This window comes from Clavelina lepadiformis, chromosome 2 (assembly GCF_947623445.1).
Source record: "Clavelina lepadiformis chromosome 2, kaClaLepa1.1, whole genome shotgun sequence".
Taxonomy (NCBI): Eukaryota; Metazoa; Chordata; class Ascidiacea; order Aplousobranchia; family Clavelinidae; genus Clavelina; species Clavelina lepadiformis.
The window spans coordinates 9,557,369-9,575,965 of record NC_135241.1 but is presented as its reverse complement, the minus strand read 5'-3'; the positions used below and the strand labels follow the sequence as shown (position 1 = coordinate 9,575,965).

General features: G+C 35.2%; 1 protein-coding gene across 3 annotated transcripts; it reads left to right on the top strand.

Moving 5' to 3' along the window:
* The first annotated feature begins 932 nt into the window (after nt 1-932).
* Nucleotides 933-17,967, top strand: LOC143445063 (uncharacterized). 3 transcript variants are annotated; one of them, XM_076943887.1, is made up of 16 exons: nt 933-1,126; nt 1,309-1,418; nt 2,395-2,481; nt 2,591-2,751; nt 3,538-3,614; nt 3,725-3,786; nt 4,401-4,503; nt 5,220-5,273; nt 7,112-7,209; nt 11,102-11,310; nt 11,860-11,964; nt 12,047-12,156; nt 14,135-14,342; nt 14,812-14,977; nt 17,221-17,297; nt 17,381-17,967. In XM_076943887.1, the coding sequence occupies exons 1-16, from the start codon at nt 1,030-1,032 to the stop codon at nt 17,394-17,396; spliced, it is 1,740 nt and encodes a 579-aa protein (XP_076800002.1). In that variant the 5' UTR covers nt 933-1,029; the 3' UTR covers nt 17,397-17,967. The 3 variants fall into 3 exon arrangements, with proteins under 3 accessions (XP_076800002.1, XP_076800004.1, XP_076800005.1); XM_076943889.1 differs by lacking the exon at nt 11,860-11,964; XM_076943890.1 differs by lacking the exons at nt 933-1,126; nt 1,309-1,418 and adding an exon at nt 2,029-2,144.
* The last annotated feature ends 630 nt before the right edge of the window (nt 17,968-18,597 follow it).

Here is an 18,597-nt window from a genome sequence, read left to right as displayed (position 1 = left end):
TTTGTATCTTTTCTACACTTAACTAAACAGGTCTTTGTCTTCTTTCGTTGATAGTCTTATTCCAATGCTTTTGATCTTCTTTCCGTGTTGAACTTTGTTCCTCTGATAAAATTTACATTGGTATAATACATAATTCTCATAAATTATGGTTATAAAGTTACAAAGAGACAAAAAACAGCAGAATAAAACAAGTGTAACGTAAACAGCTAAAGCAAAAAAACTAAGTGAGATGAAAGCCGTTAATTAGACCAGTCGGCTAAAGTTACTTTAGAAAGGTTAATGTACTTTGCGATAACCCAAATTCATTAGACTAAGCTATATAAGGATCTACAAGAAAATAAGCGGAAAATGTTTGCTAAAACTACAGCTCTTTATTCTATTTATTCTACCGTCACGTTTTCATGATTATTTGCCGCCAATGTTAAAAAGAAAATCTCTGAAAAACACTATGTACAAAGTATGAAAGAGATGCCTAAAATATACTGTCCGTCGTGCAGATTTTTTCAAATTTATAAAAGTAGAAACTAAATAATAAGCCATAGGTCACAACTACAAGGTTATGCAACAATTCAAATCCGACAGTTGAAACCCCAAAATCCTAACCCGACAATTCTGACACTGTCTTTTCTAACCTTCTACCTATCCAAAACCTAATTTTAACTTTAACCCTAATTCTAATTTTTTGAGTTGTCGTGATATATCAATATCATCACCGAAATAAGTAAACGATGGCCTGATTAACTCCATCAAAGCAATAAGTTCAACAAGAAACAGCATTCGGTAAACGGAGTGTAACAAGCTTGTCATTACATTTCAGTGGTACACACAGAACATAGCATACACGCATTGCATTACTCTTGTGTTGAATTTATAATATGTTGCAAAATTGTACTTGCACAGCATGTAATAACTATTTTGAGTTCTTCAGAAATGGGGTTAATTGTTCATTGCTATAAAAATTTTCTGTAAAAAAAATGGCCATACCATCATATCCTTTATTTTAGTTATAATAGGGTTTACTTGAAACAAATGGAAGTAATGCTTAAATCTGACTTTGACGACGCAAACCAACCCCAACTTGTCACATTACAGAAAGAAACTCCAAAATCTCTTCCAGAAAATTCAGGTAAAGTATATGTTAGTATTTATAATAGCGTTGTATTTTGGTATTGAATGAATAATGGAATTGAAGTCATATTTAATGATAATTAAGTTGTTCATGACTTCAATTCCATTCGGTTTCGGTGTAAACTGTATAAGACGTTATTTCCACAAAAATTGGTTATTATTTGGTCAAACCTTTTGCAGATAGTCCAGTGCATTTAGTATGCAACATGACGGAAACTATGCTGGCAAAATTAAACCAACTTCGGAAACAAAGATTACTGTGTGACGTTATTTTTCATGTGCAGGGTCAGGTGAATATTTCTGTGTTTGGTATAACTCGACATGGCGTTAGGTATACTGTACGTAAGAGAGGTAATATGGATAACGTTATACTCTAAACTGAAAGTCAGATAAGTTAATTCCGTATCAAAGAGTAACACAGGTGTCCTGTAGGTGGGCTTATAACGACGACCGAAATCTGTCGTAGAGCAAAAGGACACAAGAATTATGACGTCAAAATTACGTCACAACCAGTGGCTTATCTAAAACTGCGTTGAGGTCAAATTTTATAAAAAGTTATATTGATATAAAATCTCCACATCTTTTTTTTTCCTTCCCCCAATATACAGGGAACGCAAGTTGTTTTTTCATACGCCTCAAAAAACGCTTTAAAACGCTTCTAAATAAAGTTAATTCCCGTATTTATACGTACAATAGCTGGCAATTTATGGTGTACATTTTTGAAACATCGCGACATTTTAAAATGATTATGTATAACGCCGTATGCAACGACTTTAAGATGCTGTATACCCGCCTGTTGTATGTTTTTATATATAGGTTATAGCCCATATATGGTCGCAAACAAGGGAATGCGATAAGGAAAAGGAATAAAAATGTGAAAATTAGCCTATAGGCTATGGCTTCAAAAAGTGGGCTCATGGGGCGAGACATGGTCCAATTGCTCTCTCCTAAATACATGCTAGTGGTCACACGAGCCGCTATGAATATTTATCATCTTTTGCCGTTCTGAGCAGCAGGTACAGCAGTCTCTTTACGGTGGGAAATTTTTTGTTGCTGAAATTTCAGAATAAATCTAGGGTAATAAAACCTTATACATCAACAAAGAATCTTCATAAGTTACATATAATTTCTTTAAACTGTTTAACACAGAAGTTAGCCTGAAGTCTGAGCTTACTACGGAATTAAATTAGGCTTGGCCGACTTTTGCAAATTGCTTAAAATAAAAATATTATCTAAAAATCATAACTGTAACATTCAATTGTGTAGGATTTTTATGCTCACAAAGTCATAATGGCATCATGTAGTGATTTTTGCCAGGAAAGATTCACCAGAAAAGAAAACGAAGAAAACCAGGTATTTTACTTTGTTTCTTTTTGAAAACAAAACTATATGGCAGTTAAATGTTGTAACTTTAACTATGATCGTGAAAAGTTAAACTTATAAATATATGTATTTATTTCAGACTAGAAGTGCTCCACCAAAACTAGCATTGCAGAACTTATCTGCAGAAGGTTTCAAAAATTTATTAGATCTCATTTACACTGGCAAACTCTCCTCATGCAAAAATGCGAATGAAGAATTACTGCAAGCGGCACGTTCACTAAAAGTGAAAGAAATTATAAGGTTCTGTTCGGGACGCGATTTTTTATGAAGAACCGAATAATATAACAAACGGAATAAGCTCAAATTAATCTGAATAATTTCATCAATACAATAAGTTCCCGTACATTTTTTAACTGAATTTGGTAATAGTCATATACCAGGGGTGGGCAAACTGCGGCTCTCCGGCATGTTTTTTGTGGCTCTTCTAGTCGAATCGCCAAATTCCAAAAAAATTGTAAAGGCTCCCAAGAGTACCGTTTATGATCGTTTCTGTCTATTTTTTTCTATTTAGGCCAGCATTTCGTTTATGATGTAACACTAGACATAGAATCCAACATTGTTTTCAGGTATAGATTCTATACTCTATGGCAAAGGTGGTCAAAGTGCGCCTTGCCGACATGTTTTTTATGGTTCTTCTAGCTGAAAAGTAATATCCCAAAATAACTACTAATATTATAATAACTAAATTGACAATCATTACTGATTTTGCGGCTCGCTGGTGTTTATAGTTTTCCGCAAGTGACTCTTTCATTGAACAAGTTTGCCCACCCCTGTCATATACTATTCCGTGATGTTATTATTCCAATATTCTTATGATTCTTAAATATATTCATTCTATTTAGGAAAGTCATGTTGACGCCTGTTCTATATGTTATTTCCGGAATCGGGCATATGTGTTTACGAGATATTGACCATACCTTTTCAAAAACTTAAAATTAATGGAATATTGTTAATGTTGATCATTGTGTTTGTTGAAGATAAATACTTTTCGCATCTTATTTATGTTGTTACATGTTTTCCGTACAGTTTGCAGGATGCAGAAAAAAATGAAGAACAAAAAAATTCTTTGCGTCAAAGTAATTTCAACGAAAAAACTTCCAGTGGTAAGTATAAAGCAAAATAACTATTTCCTCTCATATTCAAGAATTTAATTCCGTATTTTTTCAATTTTAATCGGCATAGTAGGCTATTGTTTTTTAAAATTTGTTTTTAGGCAGACAAACATGTGAGAAAAATTTGATCAATGGACAACACGCATTTATACCTACTTCTAAAGTGAGCTTCTGTTTAAAAATTCCCATTATTTTAAGCTGCATGTGACGGATGCTAAAAATGAACTTAAGTTACCGCTGGTTGTAAACCGCCCTTGATTGTATTGTAAACTGCTTTTGTTTGCAAGCCACCTTCGGTCGTAATCTGCATGTAATCGTTCTAAAAGATTAATTTAAGCCACCCTTATTTCAAAGTCACATGTAATGATACGGTAAGCCGAACTGAATCATGTGATTCCACAAGCCTCTGCAATATACTTTCTATTTTCTACCATGTTATCACATATACTGAAAGGAAAAAAAGAAAAAGGAAGTCTTGTCGAAAAAGTGTGGCCAATAAAAAAGAGCCAAATAAATTTCCGTTTGATAAAAAAGTTAAGCTGCTCGTGATTGTAAGCCATCATTGAATGCAAGTCGCAAAAATGATGATACAAAGAACTCTAAAAGCTGCGGCTTACAATCGACTAAATAGGGTACACTCTATGTGGCTCATTCTGTTATTTATTTACATATGAATCCGATTGCATGTTTTTCTTATTTACTCCTCCTAGATGAAGTTATTTGAACGCCAGATTAAGAAAATAAGGGTGATTAATAAAACTTTGAGTTGATATTTAGAACTCTTGCTTTCAATCTAAAATGGTACATGCAACTCGCTACAGCACGGGAAGCTTAGAAGAAAATCTTACACCGGCCACATGGAAACAAAGAACAATGTCAGGTATATGTCAATAACTTTGTAATGAAAAGATTGTTTGTCTTTCCTTATCCTGTAAGGGCGACCACTTCAATTACAAAGACTGTCTGTTGAATTGTTTAATGTCCTCGAAGTGAATGAGTCTCAAGTCGTTGTTTCGCTTTTCTTAATCTTAGAATTAATTGTACACCTCGACAACTATATATTCTGATTATATTGAAGCTTCATTGAACGAATAAATCAAAATAGAACATTGTGACAGCAACAGCATAAAGACATGTTGCGGCGTTGAACATAAGACTGATCAGTGATGACTCGTAATGCACGCACAGTAACAGGGAAGCAATCGATTACGTCATGCAGTGTTATGCTTCGCTGATTCGATAGACGAGAATTCTATGTTTTACACAATTTTATATTACATTAATTGATACATTTATCACAACTTTATAATCACTAGATTCACTATACGTGCAAAACACCAAATCGAACGCATAAGAAATGTTGGTTGTGTGCAGCATGCGCTGTTTATAAGTCTTCAAATACAAGGGCTGTATTTCATGTTATATATTTCCATTTTCTGAAAATAATTTTGAAAATTACTTTAGTTAAATCTTCTTAAAAGAAAAAACAAGGTACTAAAAAAACTATTTTTAAGGTTGTCGTTAACCTCCTATGTTTAGACAACTTTTCCATGATCACAGTCAACTGTTAAAATGTATTTTTTGTATATGTTTTAGATTCTTTTCTTGACACACATACGACATGCAAGCCGAGTGCATCAGCTCAGAAAAGTAAGTCGTGATACAAAAAACTAAGCGGGTGCAATCGAACTATGTTACTTTCGAGCTAGCAAAACATACTTTGCTTTAATGTCATGACATTACAAATGTCTACTGGTCATCCGTTTTTATACCATGCATCTGGTACACTGATTTTATTTACTTTATAAAGTTCATGAATCACATTTTTTCCCAACAAGATCTCTGATAAATATTTTATCAGTTTTTTGAAGGCTAAACGCCAGTCAGTCTTGAAAAAAAAAAAAACAGTGCACAACAGGAGAGGGTAATCGATGTTTCTAAAAACCATGTTTGCATGTTCTTAATTTTGGTATCTCTTTGGTACAAAATGGTATCCTTAAGGTGTCGAAATGCCCAAAATAGAAATTTCTGCCCTAAAAATAAGACAAAAATAAGGCTGCAAGTGAAAATAAGGACATTTCTTAGAAATAAGGACAAAAAAATTTTATAAGACACAGACCTTCAAAATAAGACAAATCTTAGAAATAAGGAGGGTATAACAATCCTGCCTATAGGTTATGTTGCGGGCAATGGCATGTGAAATTGGCATACCACAAGTATAGGCGAAACGTGCTTTGTATAATTGTCAACCTCATTCAACATGTACAGATGTGTCACGTGTGTTGAGGAAAAAATGCATGCAGAGATGATTTCTGTTATTATACGAAAGTAGTTAAGCTATCGTTATGCTGATTAAAAAAAGTTGGACTGCTGTTGTAACTGCTCTTTAAAAAATAGTAACGAGGTCATTTTGCTGTTTTTGTTACCCTTGTGGTACCATGTTTAACTGCACTAGACACTTTTTCTTTAGATAATTTTCGATGCAATGTTGGCAATTATTTATAACGTATTCTTCAGCCCAATTTTGCCAACATTGCCAACATTGCCAGGTGGCACCCTTGAAAAGCTTAATGTTTAGGACCAAAATTGACCCCAAAAAAATGTGACAAATACGATCTACTAAAACGGTTACGGCTACACAACATTTTGAAAAACAAGAAGCATTTTTTTAGTAACCTTACTTTGAAGCTGGCGTAGTAGAGGTTGTTCAACAGAACATGGTTCTAAACAATTTTCCTTCTAGAATCAAATCCTGAACGTAATAAACTTACACGTAGCCACCAATATTCACAACAATAGCCTACATGCAAATTATCCAAACCAAATGTTTTATATATATATATAGGCCTATTAATGATAACTAACTTTTATCACTTCTTTTTAACTTAATATGGATATATAAGATGTTACGATAATATCTTAGGATTTATTCAAAACTGAAGTCCACCATAACATGACTTAAACTACCTCACCGCATGGTGACACGTTACAAACTTACAGATCTAAATAATTAACATTTGTCAGGTGTTAGCCTGAGAGAAATTGCTTGCATTTCGTTACAGTTATAAAGCTTATAAATTTGCCTCACATTGTTATACAAAAGTCTTTAGACTACAACCAAGTGAGGATTCCGCTCACCCAGTGTTGTACGTAATTAACTCCAAGCACGTCAACGCAGTAGCATCCAACCTTTTGTTGTCGATTACGGAATAAATTTTTTTCGGAGCTATCACAAAGCTGTCACAATTTCTCAACACTTGTCATCGTTTTGCACATCATCAATTTTTACTACTGTCTAGGCTTAAAATTATATTTCATACAATAGGAATACTCCTAATACTTTTGGATTTTTGTTGTTACTCCCAATTAGGAGCAGTATACTAGGCCTATACATATAGGTTATATGCAGTAGTTTACCATAGGGTTGTAAGAGCTGTAGAGTTTGGGAAATCTCGCGCTTGTTATTATCTCCACTGCTTAAATGGTAGGTAATGATGCAGTTTCCCACTACAACAACTGTCTATCTCTGGCAAGACTCCAGCCAATCAAAAAAACGCTCTTGTTTTCCAGAGACATTTTATATCAAGTAAGTAAGCTAGGTGCTTAAATTGGCTATGCGCCAACTTTTAAAAGATATATCTCATATAAACCTATAACCACCTTATGCTATATTACTGATGTATATTTCAGTCTTTGTGATAATATGCCAACTCGGTGAAAAAAGCAGCGTTCTTCAGATTTTCGCATAAAATCGGGCTGCTTTAATTGCAACCACCAACGTAACCAACTCAAGTGAAATTTTAGAGAATAGGTTATCATTGGCCATTTCAAAAAAGATTTATTTTTTGTTTATATAAGACATTTTTATATCTACAGTGTCTGCTGTGATACCGGGACTTCCAACAAATCATATGACGGCAAATGTATAAATTCGACGGTTTTCACTTTTAAATTTTCGTCATTTTTACTGTCCACATATGCTATCAAGACCAGTGTTTGCCAAACTTCTTTGCCCAACGTCCCATTTTGAAAAATATCAAAAGACGTACAATAATTCTTTAAAACTTATTCTAAAATGAGTCTAAACTGCAGTGGAATGCATTACATTTTACTTTTCTTTCAACAATCAGTTTGTTAAAAAACGAGATTTTGCAGAAGTATGTACAGTAATTGTTTTGCACCAGCAGTGTGTATATAGCGCATACGAGTTCCAGTCAGCATTTGCCGCTCTTCTCAGTGTGACGTTCCAGTGATGCCTATCAAATACTTGCATGATGGCAGACAATTAAACTAACTCTTTTCAACTTTTGTTTTTGCTGCTGGATGTATATACTAAGCAGGAAACAGGGTCTCCCCGCACGTTTTAGAAGAGCTAATTAACATGGTCACGCCTCAGCCAATTTCTGCCTGCGGCCTAAATCGAATGGATCTTTATAAACGTTGACAATATCATCGCAGGTGTCCTACTAGTCGTTGTCCTTGTTTTCTTCTTTCAATCTATAGAGTAGACTATGATGACTTTGTAATGAAATGATTGTTTGTCGTTCCTTAGCCTGTAAGGGCGACCACTTCAATTACAAAGTTTGTCTGTAGAATTGTATAATGTCCTCGAAGTGAATGAGTCTCAAGGTCGTTGTCTGTTTTCTTAATCTTAGAATTAATTGTACACCTCGACAACTATATATTCTGATTATATTGAAGCTTCATTGAACGAATAAATCAAGATAGAAAATTGTGACAGCAACAGCATACAGACATGTTGCGGCGTTGAACATACGACTGATAAGTGATGAGTGATGACTCGTAATGCACGCACAGTAACAGGGAAGCAATCGATTACGTCACGCGGTGTTATGCTTCACTGATTCGATAGATGAGAATTCTATGTCGTACACAATTTTATATTACATTAATTGATATATTTATCACAACTTCAACTGCTACTACACTGATTGGGAATACAACCAAATCAACAGCGAAGAAGCCCGCCAATAGCATAGTTACTTGGCCCTTTCTTCCAACACGAAAAAAGTAGCCACTCTTTTTAGGACATTGAGAAACTGGAAGAAAACCGGCAAGACATTCGTGAGCATCGACGCTGACAACCATAAATAAACATTGAAGGCATTGATAAACGCAACCTAAGTAATATGTGCCGTAGTTTGATCACAGTATAGCAAGATATATCTTGTGCACAGCCAACAGATCGTTAAAGACCGCACAAGAAGTAACTCATGTGATGAGAAAGCACAGAAAAACCTACTGATCCAGAAACAGATGTGTATTTGAGAAGTGCTTACACAATATCGACTCTCGCTAATCATTGCTTGCGATCTCATAAATCACGTGTTCTAACTGTAATGAGATTCCTTTCGTCCATGAAACTAGGTTTAATTTCACGTTTACGGCAAACCTCGATACCCTTGACTGTGAGTAACTTTATGTATATATACTTATACACAGTATAGTATAGCTACGCTAATAACATAGACCGACTATGGTTTTGAAGTCACCGTTATTTGCTCACAGTCAGATACCGACTAATCTAGCCGACGATACGAACAACATGTTTATCAAAGGTGTCGAACAAAATGATAAAAATAGATAAACTAAATCGTTAAAAGAGGCGTTAAAATTGATAAAACGCTGCAAACACAATAAGGAGTACCAACACGTAAAAAGAAGTTCGAAAAGCACCCCCACCTTAAAGCTGAGCCCATCCTGGCAATACCTCTCCCCTATCTCAACGTATGTGAAGTAAATCGCAGTGAATAGTGAGTCCAACAGAAGTTGAAAACATCAGAACGATACAGAGTGCCCAATTACCTCAAAATCCTCGAACTCTAACACGTGTTCGTGTTCCCCAAAAAGCTGGCAAAGTGAAACCTGCATATACTTCATCTGCAATGGACGTCAACGTTTCGTGAGCGTGCTCCCACAGGTTGATCTCTTGAATGTTGAGAAGTGAAGTTGGCAAACTCTCATCCACTTCAGCATCGGAAATATCTGCAAGGCTGGATTTATTCTCGACTTTGCTATCATTTTGCAGGCTTGCTTTATGTTGATTACTATAAACTTTAAGCAATAAAGCTTTTTCAGTTTCTATACGCCTTTCTTTGGGTTAATGATGAAACTATAAAGATAGTCAAAATTTCTCTCCTTGAAAGCGGTTTCTAGGAGTGCCTTGACCACCTGTGGATTCATCAGGCCCCTCATCACGCACAGGAACATTAAATTCTTTCGAAAGCGTTCGTCTGTTGGGTAGACTCCTTTCTCCTCAGAGTCCTTACTGCATTAACAAAGTCGCATATGCTGGACTCGTCTTGTAATTGGCGTCTGTCGAAAAAGGTTTTCCGCATTCTATCACCCGATTCGTCTGCTTTCCGCCCATTGAAATGGGTGAAAATGCGGTATTATTTTCCCATTCGAATGGCAGGAAGTATGCCTTTCTTACCCTAGAGTAAGATATATGCATTTGGAATGGGGAGATGTTTACTTCGGCAGAAATATGGTTTGTGGGAAACGTCATTGCTGAAAGCAGGTCCATTTTAATGGGCGGAAAAATAGACGAATGGGGTTCACAAACCATACTTGTGCCGAAGTAAAATTCTTCCCATTCCAAAGGCATATATCTTACTCTAGGCCTCTAGGGTAAGAAAGGCATACTTTCAACCATTACAATGTGAAAAAATTCCCATACTCTGGACCATTTAAATGGGCGGAAAGTAGACGAATGGGCCAATGGGGTGATTCTATTCAGAGCTCCTTGACAGTCAACGGTTAACTCGAACTAATAAACAATGTTTTCTAAAGACATCTCAGCAACAGTTAAGTGATCTAACTTTAAAAGGAAGACTTAATTCTGGAATTGAAGCCAGGAAAAACGGTTTCTTTGGTTCATAGAAAGGCTTGATTAGACGGCAATGGGAATGGAACAAATACAAAAACCGTTGTAAGTCGTCTCCAGCTTTGTAAAACAGTCGTGGAAGGTAGAACATCGGATCAGTATTACTCACAAAACTGCCAACTCTTGCTGTTGAAAAATCCTGGCGTGTTCTTCAAATGTAACGGGATATTTCTCGTCCACGTAACCAGGTTTAATATCACGTTTACGGCGAACCGCGATACCCATTGTCTGTGAGTAACTATATACAATAGCGTTGTCATGTTAATGACACAGACCAATCATTGTTTTCAAACCACCTTTATTTTCTCACAGTCAGACACCGACTAATCCAGACGAAGACTTGCATAACGTTAATATTTATCTAAGGCGCAAACTTCTGTGTCCAAAAGTTGTATTTTCTATTTACAGATAAGAACAAAAGCTAAACTTTATGCAAATATTATAACACCAACCTGTCTTCTTAAACACATTCTGTTGACTGCGAATCATAGGCTACTCTTTTGTTATAGCCTTTATTTTTCTTTTAACAAACAAAAGGTATTACCTGTATATAATTTAGCATTTTTTTCAGAAAACATCGCAAGACTATTTGAACTACTTAAGCGGACAAAACAACTATCGCCACCCGGCTTATTGTAACATTTATCCCTTTTTTTCTAATTCATCCTTTATACCCGATAAAACATTTAGCGATAAACTATTGAACACTTCGTCATCCTATTCTCCAGTTGACAACTCTTCCGGCTGTAGTGTTGCCTTGAATGAAAATGACTGTATAAGGTGAGTTTGATGAAGTTACAATCTTCAATTTAAAGTATATCGCAGAAATGTTGAAAACATAGACTATATACAAAATTTCGAAATAGAAGGTCGTATAAAATTTGAAACCTGTCTGTTGTTGTAAATTTTGAATTGCGTTACCTCATATAAAGTACACATTAGAAATGTAAATAATCCTGTATAGAATACAACAAAAAGATGACGATTGATAAAATAGACATACCTATATTATACTATATATTTATACTTATTTGGTATAAAAAACTTAAAGTTCGAGGTTTTTGTATAGTTTGGCCTTTGTTTTAAGTATGGGCAGTAATTTTGTTGTGGTGAAAGTGTATAGAGATTTTGATTGATCTGATCCGAGTGGAGAAATTCCGATTGTGCTTGTAACAAACAAGGAAACGTTTTTAACTTAGAGTTAGCACAACACAAAAGTTTCTCATAAGTTTTTAAAAAAAGGCCTCTAAACTCTCCTTTAAAAAGTTTCTTATAAAAATGTGTGTAACGTGTGTAACCAACTACTGTCAAGTGTGTTGAAAACCACAGGACAAATCAGCCTGAATCAATGCAATGTAGAAAAGGTCCCTCCCCGGAAATTCTTGGAAAAAGAAAGTATTCATTATTCCATTCTAACAATGATGCTACAAAGATGTACGTTATTTGTATTGATAAGCACATTGAAGACACTGTAGCTGTAAAATTGGCTAACCTATATGATTGTGTTTCTTCGCAGAGAGACCATTGCTACGGTGGCACAAAACAAACAGCAAGGTGAAGAAGGAGCTGCAACTAATCAACAAAAAGGCATTAAAAACATTTTCAAATCCGCGTCTGACGAAAAGGGTGAACTTTTCATAATTATATATGCTTATTGTGCAACGAAGCAAATAGGAAAACTTATAAACTCTATTGTAGTGTATCAGAAGGAGTATGACACACATCGTTTTCAAATTGCAAACAAGTGATATTTAATCACTAGGTAGTAAAAATGCCTCTGTCTCATTGGTCTTACTGGCAGTCTGGCACATAGAAACCACTTTTCCCTTACTTTGTTTGGAGGTCACGTTTAGCGTAATTTTTGTTAAGATGGAAGGCGGTCGACACCGTTTTGGTTTCACCGAACTTTAATCGCCATTTCTGGAGTTGTATTATCATGGGTACCATGTCTTGATTAATTTTCCTCTCCAAAGAAGTCCAGTTCTTAACAGTACCGGTATGAATAATGGCTAAACTGTCATCATAAGCATACAGCCTAGAAGTATGGACTATCAGAGGGTAGGTATAGACACTGAAGAGGAAGGGAAAATAAACAATCGTAGTGTAATTCCGTTCTTCAAGCGCCGTGGCCTGCTCTTTCCATGACTGGTGGAGAAGGCATAGCTGCTTGCGGTTGTAAACAAGTTCAATAACCATCTTGATAGTCCAGATAGCAGACCTGGAAAACATTGGGACAAGCGTTGGAAACAGACCACTGCAAGTCATTCACAGACTGCGGGGAAAAGATCAACTGCTGCAAAGTCTTTTAAAGACCAACAGTGTTGTAGTCTTCTAACCAATGAAAAAGATATCCGTGGCAGATGGAGAGAATACTTCATAAATCATATAAGAAGTTGGCAGATGAATGTTATCATGCTAATTGCCAATGCATAAAAAGGGGTGTTCCAATTACTGGGGCATTGCTCTGCTTGGTGTACCACTCTCCCAGCTAAAGTCAAAGTGTGTGCCAAATATTTTCAAACATGATACCATGAAGTTGATTCATTGCTTGAGGTAACACAGTGTTGCCTTCGTCATGGTTGAAGTACATTAAATCAAATTTTTGAAAATCTTGTAAATACGCAGAACATGTTTACGCTTGCTCTGTTGACCTCGACAAAGCATATGATAGACTTTCTCAAGATAAGGTCGGGGGAGTATTACCAGAGTGAATGATGGTAACATACAGTAGTAGTCATAAAATGACTGTACAGTGTGCAATTGCCCTAAAGTTTGTGTCAGTTTCAGCAGTGTGAAGTCAAAACATAAACAGCTTTAATGAAGATTATGTCGTGGTTGGTAAGGTTAGGATCAGTTGCCTGTTGTTTGCAGAATTTTTAAATCAGTTTTTCTTCCAATCTCAGATATAATCATCAATTTTAGATAATAATTGAAATAGTGCTGGTTGCATGGTTAAGACATGTGGTTTTTAATAAGGGTACAGTGTATGGTGTAACGCTACTACATAAAACATGTAGCGATAAAATCCGAAAATCTATAAAAGTTAAGGCAAGCCCATAAAATCATAAATGCTTGCAAACGAAAGGTTCCAACTAAGATGTTATGTCACCCGAATGCTGGAGGAAATACTTACAAAACGAGTTATGCTTACCATACTTTTAGGGTTGTTCATATTTAGACTATGTTTAAAAAGTTAAAGTTAAATAGACTAATTCCATTCTGATGCATGAATAACTGGGCAACCTAGTGGTGGAATGAAGTCGTTTCAGATCAATGAGCCTGGGTAATATTTTGTTTGCTTAGTGAAAGTTGTGATCAATGCTGCAGAAAGAGAAGTAAGGATAGAGTAAAGTCAAGTAGAGGATTTATAGTGGGTCCTAAAGAAAAGAGAAAAAAATGGAGAGAATACCGAACACTATTTAGAATTCATTTACCTTTTATTTCATTTAGCTTTTGTTGCTGTTTATCTTACTTTAACTAATATCTTATTTACTAGAAAAATTTTTATATACAATAGCTTAATTAACACACCTATACAAGTTGTTTCTTACTTTGATTATCGCTAAAACTATTAGAAAAACTAAGCTAACATAACTGTGGGCAGAATGCTTCAAACCATACCGCTGTCCTCTGTGTGAGGCTACGTTTAACCGGCCAGCAAACTTGAAAACACACATGAGGATACACAGTGGAGAAAAGCCATACAAATGTGAAACTTGTGGAGCCAGATTCGTCCAAGTGGCACATCTGAGAGCTCATATTCTAATTCACACTGGAGAAAAGCCCTATCCATGCAGCGTATGCGGCACTAGGTAGGCTAAGTGTATGTAGATAATATGAAACTGGACTTTGTCCGTGGTACAAAATTTCAAATAAAAAATATTTGAAAATCGGAACTTGCACAAAAGCCAGCCTCGGTAAACGGGGCTTGAGCGTTGAGGAATCATCTTCGAGTTTAAGTCGTTCGAAGACTTTCCTCAGTCCGAGGATAACGATTATGTTATCATACCATAATAAGTTGATACATTTTTACTGGAAAGAGGTTTTGGTTAATCCGATCAATAAAAATATCTAACCTACTGAAAATATTCGTGATAACTGAGCTCTTGCGTAATTCATCAACAACATATTTTTTATGGACAAAAACAATTAGTCTGATTAGAAGAATTTAGAGTTAGAAATAATCAAATGCACACACAAATTTCGTTCGGAGAAATGATATCTAAATAAATTGGTTTAATTTTACGTTTACATTATTTTACAAAAATATCTTTTTTGCAGTTTTAGACATCTTCAAACATTGAAATCCCATCTTCGCATACACACCGGTGAAAAACCATACTCATGTGATATTTGCCAGATCCAATTTCGACACAAAAGTCAACTTCGCCTGCATCTACGGACAAAGCATGGGATCCAAACAAATACGAAAAAAACTTACAAACAAGTTCGTACAATCAATAATAATGTATAAGGCTATGTTGTGTATAGGTCATATATGTCCCGAGAGCTTAAAATGTACAAGATGTAAACTTAATTATAGTCATATAGCGATGGAAGGCTTAACACGGCCACCAAACCCAAAAATGTTTAAAATAAAAAACAGGAACAAAAACTTACAACAAAATACACCAAGAGAAAACAGATGCCGCCATTACTAACTTAGTTAACATGAGAAAAATCACAAGTGCTACTTATGTAGTTAATCATTAATGCATTAATTACATTTGACTAGTTTAGTAACAGCAGCTATACATAAACTATATTAGCTTTTGGTTATATTTAGTAGTTACGTTATAGTTATATTAGCTACATTTTGATGTTGCAACTATATCACCCCAAATTCCTGTAGGTCCAGGATATTCCGCGATAACGACCAATTGAGACCGAAGAACTGTCTCCTTAATATTAAGTCACCTCACTTGCCCGGTTTTATTTAAAAACAATTTAATTGGCTCTCTTTAACAAATCATAAAAACTTTATATAACTCCAAGCGTGAGACTTCAGCATCCAGAAAATGGCGACCATCTCATATCAGACGTAGATGCAAACTCTCCCTAAAATACTGATGATTAAAAAGTAAAGGAAGGAAAAACGTTTCTTGTCTCAGGTAGGGGTGGTTCAAAAACGCACACACAGTAAACTTAAATGACACGTGAAAACAGTGTGAAACGAAGGATAAAAACATCACAATATATTATGAGGTGAAAATAGACCTACAATTGACATAGTGGTAACTCGGATTATCGCAAATGTTCACGATTGAAAGTGCGAAACCCATAACTCTTATCACGCATGTATGCCGAAATCGTGAGTATATTAAAAATTAAAATATAATAAAGTATATGTAAAAGTATAAAAAACACACATTGAAAACCACATTTCGTCACAACTATATACATTAGTTGTATTTTAGCATTATAGTAGTCCCTGCATGAATAGGTATTGCCATTTCACTTTGTAGTTGTAAACAACTGTTATAGGCAATGCAATTTGTTAAAACTGTAGTCATTCTAGATTTATAAAAAATATTTTATACACGAGTTAGGCCTAAGTCTAAAATTTATCTGAATCTTCAGCCACGAAGCAATAACTTACGGATAAGGATAACGTATATGTACTGCTTCTCAGGACCCAGGGCAAGGATCTCGCGTAATATAGTCTAACCTGACTTTCTGCATAATTTAATTTTTTTGGATATAAGCCCCACATTAATGAAGATAATACCCTGACAAAACCCGCCTTTTACAAAAGTTGGTGATACACTGCCTTGTAAGAATGCACAGGGAAGCTGGTAGAACAATCGCAACCAAATTATTGTTAAAAGATATGTTTGCAAAAAGTTTCAAGGGTATTTGGTTAGGTTTGGGGTACGTTTTGAGACTTCCAAATAAATATAAAACGCACGAAGTGGACCGAAAAATTAAATTAACTTATAAGCTGCGGAACATATATTTGAAAGAATACGGTATCAAACAAGTCCACATAAGCACAAAGTAGCGTTCCGAAAAACTGTTTTTTTTTACCAAGAGTAATGGAACCCATATGTGAAACTTTACGATATCATGCCCATTTTCAAGGCATCAAATTGCTTTTACAATAAAGTTTGACGATAAACGCCCACTTAAGCAGTCTGCAATTTTGAGAATCAAGTTATGTTTAATGTAGGCTATACTTAACACCTAACCTGCTCAATATTTAGAAAGGATGTGAAAATAATTGGCCGACAGATATCCTATGTACTGGCATTAATGGTTCCATTTAAAGACAGATTATGCCTAACTGCAGGCGAAATATTTCTGGTGAAAAATTACACAAGCCGACCCTGGTTTAATCTTAACTTTTAACATTGTCATAAATAGAGTTATATATTATTGCGCGTGTAAATATGCATAGCTGGCTATTATGCTAAACATAAGCTTCTGGTTTCACAAAACAATCAAGCTGAGTGTGCTCATAAACATAATGCTCATAAAAAAATGTAATCAGAAAAGCAAAATTAACACAGGTATCAAATTAAAACATTTCCAACCAAATAAGAAGCTAACAAAGACGTTCTGAAAACCAAATAGTTTGACTTAGTCTTCTCTTTGTATATGGGCAACAACATAATTTACAGCCTACTCTTTTGTACAAAATCAGTATAAATCATAACGTCGACATACAAATTCCACAATAAATCTTTCCAGGTTCCGGGATTATGCAGTTCGGATATATCTGCTCATATCAAACGAGCCCAAGAGGCACTGAAAACCTATAATGGAAAGTAAGTGTGATATTGCAAGAAGTTACCCTTATGTATTATACATAAACCTTAAGCTGATTTTGTGAAGTGAAACTTATTTACAGACCCACAAAACCTTAAAAGCTTCGACTCAGTTCTTGCCCACAAGAAACGTTTGTGTTATGCCAGTGGTGATGAGTATCCTATAAGCAAATGACACCAAAATAAACTTTCAATGGTAGTGGGATATTAACCTCATCTTGCTAACGACCGACTACCAGTGATAATTAAGTATTTTTAGAAATGCAATTATTTTAATTATCTGTTTGTATCATATTTTTTGCTGTCCGATGGATTCTTACTTTCTTGTCATGGTATATGATGTTTTATCTATACATAACAATAGTGTCAAGCAGACCACTTGGTGACTTGACAACATACTAATGAAATTTTACTGTACAGTCGACTTTTAGTGCATAATTAATACTACTAAACGGTGATTTTTATCTGTGCTCAATGTTTGGAGCGGCTTGCTTTTTCTTTGTAACAGCAATGTCTTTGGTTACGTAGTATGGTGTCGTAACAATTCTTATATTCACAATTATTCTGTTGGTATTTTAAAACTGACTTGAAACTCAATTTATTTCATGTGTAACGGTATTACTTAAAACTATATCACTAACTTGTATTAAAACAAAATTTATTTCTGGCATTTCATGATAATATTTTCATCTTGTTTCAGGATAAGTAATGCTATGAAGAATTGTATTAAAACTGTTTTATTGCATTATCCGGTGTCGTGCCAAATTTGTTCCAGGCATTGAAACGTAAAAATTTTGCATATACATTTTGTTTTCTTTATTGTAAGTTAAGTTTGTATAAGTGTATAAGCTTATCCTAAATCTGAGGGCAATATCTGATTTTTTTGTATGGAAAACTTACGCTGAGTCATGCCAAACCTCTACGTCACAATGTCCGGAACGAATTTGGCATGATAATGACCAATGTTCCCTCTAATTCTTCACGAGTCTGAGCAAACATACTAACTCCCTGAGCGGTCCCTTGGACCACTGTGAGCAACATCAGACGTGCCACGTGCGCACTGTGGCCACTATTATGCGTTTATTTTGTTTTCACTTCAGGTAGAATTTTTTTCTTGTGCGCAGCACAGATTTTCTGTGCGCGAAAACTGTGTCAGCAGTGCGCATTTGCGCATGCGCGCAGCTTAGAGGGAACATTGATAATGACCCTTCGTTGATTTGATGAACTAAGTTAGGATATGTTGCTTGGATTACCAAAAACTTGGTAAATTATACCAACCACAGTGCAATTCTTGAAACTA

Bases quoted from the DNA above. Each gene is read 5' to 3' on its own strand.
- LOC143445063 (XM_076943887.1), top strand. From the start codon at position 1,030: ATGGAAGTAATGCTTAAATCTGACTTTGACGACGCAAACCAACCCCAA. The intron at 1,419-2,394 runs GTGAATATTTCT...TCAATTGTGTAG, and splicing joins TTTTTCATGTGCAGGGTCAG to GATTTTTATGCTCACAAAGT. The intron at 2,482-2,590 runs GTATTTTACTTT...TATTTATTTCAG, and splicing joins AAGAAAACGAAGAAAACCAG to ACTAGAAGTGCTCCACCAAA.